Source organism: Melospiza georgiana, chromosome 3 (assembly GCF_028018845.1).
Source record: "Melospiza georgiana isolate bMelGeo1 chromosome 3, bMelGeo1.pri, whole genome shotgun sequence".
Taxonomy (NCBI): Eukaryota; Metazoa; Chordata; class Aves; order Passeriformes; family Passerellidae; genus Melospiza; species Melospiza georgiana.
This window is the reverse complement of record NC_080432.1, coordinates 31,918,088-31,926,004: the sequence shown is the minus strand read 5'-3', so window position 1 is coordinate 31,926,004 and position 7,917 is coordinate 31,918,088. Positions and strand designations below refer to the sequence as shown.

Sequence of the window (7,917 nt, the reverse complement as noted above, 5' to 3'; positions counted from 1 at the left end):
GATTCCCATCTAGGATTCCTGGGTGTGCATCTCAACCTCTCCTTGCTACAAAGCTGCAGGTGAGGAGGATCAGGCGCTGCCCTCCAAAAGCACACTGACTCGAATTCAAACAGCAGTTAAAATACACCCGCAAGAGGCTTGAAATCCTGCCCTTATGCACGGAAACCCAGATCCCGCCTGCTTTCCGACGCCTTCCACGGCTGCTCAGCAGATGACATAACATTAGTCGTGACTTACTGACACAGGTATTCAACTAAATAACGCGTGAAACAATGGAAAGGAAACGCCAAGGGTTTGACCAGTTCAGTGTCTGGGTTCGCTTGCGGTTCTGGGCAGTTCCTGCCCGCGCTGCTTTTGGGCCTCTCAGATAACGAGCTGTGCTCAGCTGGGGAAGTCCCTCCAGCCCCACCGGCCGCTTCCAGCGGCGGATCCCGGCCGGGGGTCTCGGCCCGCGGTCAGGGGACGGCCCTGCTGCAGCGCCCTCCGCCCTCCGCGGCGGTGCGGGAGCAGCAGGGGCGGCAGTGTCCGGAAACCCCGGCTCCCGCATTGCGCCCCGTCCCACCCTGCAGCCCCAGCCCGGGGCGGCTCCGGCGGGAGGGGCTCCCCAAACGCGTTCGCCCGCTGCTCTCGCATCCCCAGAGCGGGTTGTTTGGAAATGGGAGGTTTGGGAAGGGTGGGGAAGCCCCGTCCCAGGTTCTCGGCAGGTGGCGACAGAGCACGGGCTTTGGGGGTGGGGGGCGGCTCCCCCGGCCGCCCGGGACAGGGGTGCCGAGGTTCCGCCAACGCCGCCCGAGCGAACCTTCCTCCTGCAGGGCTTCCCGTGAGGATTAAATATTTATTTTTACAAGTAATCTTCCAGAGAGATATAATGGTGTTTTAACTTTTAAATTTGTTTTGTTTATCTCGCACATATACGTTTCTAGATACAAACATAGGAATAATCAGAGCATATACAGAAGCCTAAAATCCAACAGGCAAGGCGCAAGCCGCGGGCGGCGGAGAAGGAGGGATGGAGGCCGCTCTGCCAGCACCCTGGCCCGGCTCGGAGGGGCAAACCCGGCTCCCATTCCCCGCGGCTGGGCCGCCGAGCGCTGCCCGCGGTGACGGGGAGCCCCAGTGGGGTGAAGAGGCTGCGTCGGGCTCGGGCACCGCTCGGGGCTCGGGAGAGGCGGCCGGGGTTCGGGCTGCCAGCATCCCGGCGGGATCCGTGGGACCGACCTGCCCGCAGCCGGCCGGGGAGCTGGACGGGGCAGGCATTTGGCCGAAAGGGCTGCGAGGTCTGTCCGTCCTTTGCCGCTGGCAGCCCCCGGCCCTTCCGGGATGCTCCCGGTTCCGTGCCCTCGAGTAGGGACGGGGGAGCTGCAGAGCCTTGCGCCTAGTCCTTCCATTTTCCCCTATAAAGAACTCGAATAATTTTTTTTCCACCTCCTTTGTCGGCCTCGAGGAAGAAGAAAAAACGTCCTCCGAGACTCTATTAAAAAAAAAAAAAAAAAAAAAAAAAAAAAAAAAAAAAAAAAGCAGCATCGCTTCTGCCGCGCAGTTCATTCGCCTCTTTCTCGAGTCCCTCGGAAAACAAGATTAAAGGGGAAAGTCGCAGCTGTATATTTATGTTTTCATTGCTAGAAGGGAATTGATTTCCTTGCATTTATTTTTGTAGTTGCAATACACAAGGGCGGATTTGCGTCACCAAAGCAACTTGCTGGTCGAGATAAAGTTGCACAAATATTGAAAAGGGAAGTGCTCGCGCTCATTATGAAGTTTTTCTCCGGAAGAAATAAGGATTTCTGCTGTATCCTAAAATACTAAAGCCGCTTCTATTTTGGGACAAATCTCGCAGGCACATCCGCTCATTTAGTCCGAGTTGGAACCTCTCAAAAAACAGGAGATGACCTGGACTGCAGCGAGCCCCGGGTTTCCTGCAGCCTTCTCCCTCCTTGCGCGGAGAGGAGGGGCCGCTGCCTCCCCCGGCAGCCCTGCGGTCCCCGGGCAGGCAGGGAGGCCCGCGGAGGCCTTTGGGGAGAAGGGGCACCCTTGTCCCAGGGAGATGGAGAGGCCGGGGGCGAGGCAGGTGCTCCTGGTTTCGGCCGCGGAGGGTGCACGGGTGCGCAGCGCAGCCGAGCCCGGGAAAGCACCTGCCCCGCGGTTCCCTCGCCCTCCTGGGGCGCAGCGCGGCGGTGAAGGGCTTTAGTGCGTTCAGCTTTTCCTTCTGAGTTGTTTCAGCGCTCGCGGGATGACAGCGGCATCCCGGCCTCCGGCGGCACCGGAGCCGCAAACGGGCCCGTCCCCCGGTACTGCTCATCCCGCGGGCCCTGCACGGCAGCGAGGCCAGAGGAGCTTTGAAATCAGCTGCTAAAAGAACAAACAAACAAACAAACAAACAAAAACAAAACCAAAAGCCCCAACAACAACAACAAAGCCATCGCGTTTTGGTTTTTGTTTTGTTTTTTTTTTTTCACCTTTGCCTTGACTGCCGGGTGAGCAGCCACGGGCTGGTCCCACGCCCCGGGGTAGCAGTGCTAATTGCAGCAATAATTTAACGGGGCGGTTTGCGGCCGGGATGCAGCACTCTTCGTTGCCTGTCCCTCGGGGGGGCTGGCGGGGCGGCTCTGCCCGGCGGAGGGAATGTGAGTGGAACCGGAGTCGTTCGATTCCCTTTGAGAACGAGAGGATAGTGCTGGGGTCAGCTGCCGTGAGGGAGAATGGGGGAGAGATGCAAGGAAAAAGGGCTTTCAGATGTCGGGGCAGGAAAACTTGAGACATAATCAACGTTTTGTTTCGCCTCCTTCGGGTTTCGGACACATCTTGGCAAGAGAGCCCATCTTCATTTTTTCGGTTTTGTCTCGTTAACAAGAACCAAACCAAAGCGAAGAGGTGCCTGCCTTTTCCCGGGGAGCCAAGCTCACCTTCATCCGTTATGGAACGCGGTTATAGCTAAGGAACATGTTCACTCTCGCTCGCAGGTGGTTTCAATATTCCCACAGAAGCTACATCCCCATACCTGGCGAAGGAAAAATAGTTCGCCTTTCTGGCGGTTCCCCCAAAACCGTCAGAATTTGGGAAACGCTTTGGAAAAAATAATATTATATTTCTGAAACAAAATTAAAGCAAACTTACAATCGTCTGACCCGGCAGGCTGCTCAAAACGACAGCGACTGCTTTACTTATACGAAAACTAAAAATAAAGAAATAGTTGATTTTCAGAATCAGGTCGGGACAAATGTGATGTTAGAGAGGAGGAAAAAAAAATGCGCCAAAGATGCTTTCATAGATTTGTGCCTAAATCATTGCAGTGGATATAGCATGTGATTCTGGTGTACTAGAAAAAATGGGGATAGTTCTGACGTCAAATGTCTGAGAAATTATTAAGTAATTTTAAGGTCTAATTGGTCTGCAAGCAGATGCAGCCACGGGGATGGAGAGCCTGACAAGAATCTATCCTAAAATTACATTGTCGTCAAAATAACACTAGGTAATTAATCGCTACTAATGCAGGATCCAAGGTGTCCTGGGCCCAGAATATCTGAGAGCTCCCATAAATACATATATTGCATGCATCGGCATGGACTCCCTCTCTTCCAGACTATCCCAGGCTCATTTATCCGGGAAGAAAACAGATTTCCTTGAGAATCGTTTCCAAGAGAACAGACCTGCTTCCAATGGCCAAGAATTTCCCCGCGCGTTTCTTTCAAACGTTTGGAAGTCGCGGTGGCAGCAAGCGGGGCGACCTTGCGCTGTATTTTGGGGGGGAAGGGGAAAAGTGGTTTTTCAAAGTCGAGAGCGCAATTTAAGGGGCTATAGGCGTGTGTTGGGGTTTACTCTGTGGGGCAGACAGCTCCGATCGCGGCCCCGGGGCGCGCAGCGGGCGCTGTGGGCGCGGCGGCGAAGGCAGCCCCGGCCCGGCGTGGGCGTGTCGGCGGGCGGCGCTGCCCGGCCCGCGGATCGCGGATTGGGCGTGGGGAGGGAGCGAGGGCCGCTCGCTGCCAGAGAAAGTTTTGCGGAGGGGTGGATGTTTTTTTCTTCCCCCAGTGCGAGGAAAGGGGTTTGCTTTGGGTTTGTTTTGTTTGCGCCGCTCCGCTTCTCGCCCGCTCGCTTTCTTCGTCCGGCCGTGGGTTCTGGGGACTTCTTTTTAATTTTCGGGGTTAATTTTTTCTTTTCGTCATTTTTTGGCGGTTGACTCTCTCTCCTTGCCCCTCCGAGAAGGGCTGCACCAGCCGCCTCTCGCCCCGCCATCCCTCCCCATGCGCCTGGGGCCGCGGGCAGCTCCTCGGCGCGCACCCGGGAGCTGAGCTGCGCAGCGGCGCGTCCCCTCCTCGGGCAGGATGTACACGGCCGGGCTGGCTCCTTTCTACGCCTCCAACTTCAGCTTGTGGTCAGCGGCGTACTGCTCTGCATCGGGGCCGGCGGCCGGCGGCTGCTTCCCTCTGGACGCCGCGGCGGCCAAGAAGCCGTCCTTCTGCATCGCCGACATCCTCCACGCCGGCGGCGAGGCGGCGGCCGGAGCCGCCGACAGCCTGCCCGGAGGGCCCGGCACCGGGATGCCGGCCGCGCTGGGAGCCGTGCACCACGGCGGGCCCTTCCACACCGCGGCCTCGCCGCTCCGGCCCACGCCCGTCGTGGCCCCCGACGCCCCCGCCGCGTTCCCGCCGCGCCTCTCGCCGCTCTCCAGCGCCTACCACTCCCACCACCACCGCCCCCCGCAGCACCGGGGCCCCGCGGCGGCGGCGGCGGGCGGCGGAGGCGCCCCGGCCCCCGCCCGGCTGCCCGGCGGCCACACGCACGGCTCGGCGCCGGCGCCCGCCAGCAAGGACCTGAAATTCGGCATCGACCGCATTTTATCGGCGGAGTTTGACCCCAAAGTCAAGGAAGGCAACACGTTGAGAGGTAGAGAAATTGCTTTATCCGCTTTCCCTGCTAACGCTCTCGATGCTCTGTTACTTGTACTGTGATTAGCGACTACACCCGCGATTTGAACACTTTTCGATCTAGGCGAGAAAAGAATTATTTAAAAAAAAATTATAAATCAAAGTTTCTAACAGCTCTCAGCGAGACCCCCCCCCGCCCCCCCCCCCCGTTCCGGCCCCCGCACGGCAGAGCCGGGGCTCAGGCCCGGGGAGAGCAGCGATAGCGTCAAAGTAGCGAGCGGAGCGCTCCGCACTTCCCGGAACGGCCGGGGATTTCTGCCTCCTAGGACACAGCCCGTGTGATTGTCTCGCTTCAATCCATCTCCCCTCGCGGCCTGTAAACATCCTGACCTAGGGAGTAAATATGTCGGAGGATGTCTCACTGCCGGGGCAGGGTCGCCTCTCCGAGGAGAGCCCCTGGGGGCGGGAGATGGCTGCTTGGTGGCCCCCGAGCCCCTCCGACCGGGCACTCGCTCCGAGTCGTGCCGGGTTGTCGGTCTCGACCGCGGTGTAACAGCGCTCTCCTTGTTCCTGTGCTCGCAGATCTGACCTCCTTATTAACTACAAGCCGCCAAACAGGGGTTCATCTCCCCAACTTGCAGCCTTCCGCCGGCCAGTTCTTCGCGTCTCTAGACCCTATTAACGAGGCCTCTGCTATCCTGGGTCCCTTAAACACAAACCCAAGGAGCTCAGTGCAGCATCAGTTTCAAGACACTTTTCCAGGTACATCTCGTCCCTCCTCTACCCTCCCGTGGCGCAGGGCCCTCCGTCCCGGAGCAGCCCCTTTCTCCCGGAGGGACCCGCCAGGCAATTCTGCAAGGCCGGGTGTGTGTAGCGAGGTTCAGATTTTGGGCGAAAGCCGGGCTGCCTGGAGGGGAGGAAGAGCAGCCTAGGGCCTGATCTAGAAGACCATCCCATGGAGTACAGGAGTGATAACCTGGGCCGAGAGAGAAGAAGCGGGGAGGTGGGAGAGGAAGAAGTTCGAGCTCCGTGCAGCTCCACCCGCGCCCGAGGCAGCACAAGCTGACAGGACACGGACCCGCCGGGCAGGCAGGGCCACACTGGCCCGGGCCCTCCTGCACATCGCACTGCAACTCTTATTCAGTGCGGTTTAAGGCTTATTCAGATCGATTTAAGGCTTCCTCTCAGGCTGCGATAATAATAACGCCGTTTCCCCCTCTCTTCCCCCACTTTTCTCTTCCCCTCCCCAGGTCCGTACGCAGTTCTAACCAAGGACACGCTGCCCCAGACGTACAAGAGGAAACGTTCCTGGTCCAGGGCTGTTTTTTCCAACCTGCAGAGGAAAGGTTTAGAAAAACGGTTCGAAATCCAGAAGTATGTCACCAAACCGGACAGGAAGCAACTGGCGGCGATGCTGGGGCTGACAGATGCTCAAGTAAGAACGGCTTCGTTTTTATTTCAAACCTTACTTCCAGTTTAGATGAATACCAGAGGGTAGTGAAGTTTCAAAGTGATTTCTCTTTCTTTATCATGAGTGGGGAGTCTGTCTGAGGAGCTGCACCTTGCCCCGAGCATCTCTTGCGCCCAGGTTCTGTGGCGTACCGCGATCCAGCGCGGAATTTTCGCCTTTGCTTTGGCCCCTGAGGAGCAGGCCAGGCGGAGAGATGAGCAGGGCCAGGGCAGGCCATCAGTGTGCGCTTTGCTGGAGTGCTGTAGGAGGCAGTTTAGGGCAAAGGAAGTAGAAGCGAAAACACTATTCTTAATATCCTTTTTTTTTGTTATATATTTTTTTGTTCTAAATCTTTCCTTGCGTTGTGAAATCCTTCGTTCTGAGGAAGTGAAAACACTTTTCAAACGGAAGCATTACACGCCACTCTGTAATGATTCCACTATTGAGGCCCGCAGCGCACAGAATTGTATAATGCTGTGGTTTCTTGAGCAAGATTTGGTTTCCTGGAAGAAGAAGTAGAAGGAGAGAGGAAAAAAAACCCATCCAAACAAACAAACAAACAAACATGAGGAGGGGTGTGCGCGGTATTTAAATACACAAATTAGAAGGAGGGAACAACCAAAAAAAGCCCTTTAATCGCGTAAGGATGCGGGCAGCGGGAGGGGAGGACGGCGCCTCCTCCTCTCCCCGCGTTGCCGGTCCCGGTGGAAGGGGTCGGGGCCGGGCGCGGTGCGGGGCGCGGTGGGGCCGGGCTGCCCGTCTAAGGGCGGCGCGGCCGCAGGTGAAGGTGTGGTTCCAGAACCGGCGGATGAAGTGGCGGCACTCCAAGGAAGCGCAGGCCCAGAAGGACAAGGAGCCGCCGCCGGAGCCGGAGCCGGCGGCCCAGCGAGCCGGCATAGAAGCGCCCGCCGCCCCCGGGGAGCCCGAGCGCAGCCCCAGCCGCTCCGAAGGCGACAGCGACAGCAGCGACGCTGAGTCCCTCGACATGGCCCCCAGCGACACGGAAAGGACTGAGGGCGCCGACCGGAGCCTGCCGGCCGCCGGGCTGGGCAAGTCCTCCGGCAGCGCCGGCCTGCCTTCCCCGCCGCCCGCCAGCCCCGAGCCGCGGGGCGGTCTATAGTCGGGGCGGCCCGGGACCTGTGCGCTAATTTATGTCCCTGTCCCCGCCCCGGGAGCGCGGCAAGGCCGGCCCAGCCCCGGTCCCGGTCCCGGCCCCGGCCCCGGCCCCGGCCCGGTCCCGCCTGCGGCCAGCGCCCTGGCCGGGGCGAGGATGCAAGCGGAGCGGGGAGCACCAGCCCCGGGGCGGCAGAGCATAAGGCGGCCGCCGTTCCCTCAGAGCTACTCGCAGGAGATCGGGGGATTTTCCCTTTTTATCCCATTTAAAAAAAAAAAAAACAAAAACCTAATTCTCCGTTTCCCTCCTCTCGTTCTCTCCAAGGAAAATCCGAGCAAGGGATTGCGAGAACACTCTCAGAAATACCCACCTTTCCCCCCCACCCCACCCCCCAACCAATTTACAATGTGAAGTATTTTGCCAACGTCCTCATTTGTTGCAACTTGTTGCTTCGAATAATCCGGCCAAGAAATACTGCACTGACAAAATAT

The 7,917-nt window shown here is 58.4% G+C and overlaps 1 protein-coding gene across 1 annotated transcript; it reads left to right on the top strand.

Annotated features, from left to right (window-relative positions):
* The first annotated feature begins 4,253 nt into the window (after nucleotides 1-4,253).
* Nucleotides 4,254-7,432, top strand: HLX (H2.0 like homeobox). The gene is made up of 4 exons (XM_058021190.1): nucleotides 4,254-4,881; nucleotides 5,445-5,624; nucleotides 6,113-6,297; nucleotides 7,094-7,432. Exons 1-4 carry the CDS (start codon nucleotides 4,320-4,322, stop codon nucleotides 7,430-7,432), a joined length of 1,266 nt encoding a protein of 421 aa, XP_057877173.1. The 5' UTR covers nucleotides 4,254-4,319.
* Nucleotides 7,433-7,917: the final 485 nt, after the last annotated feature.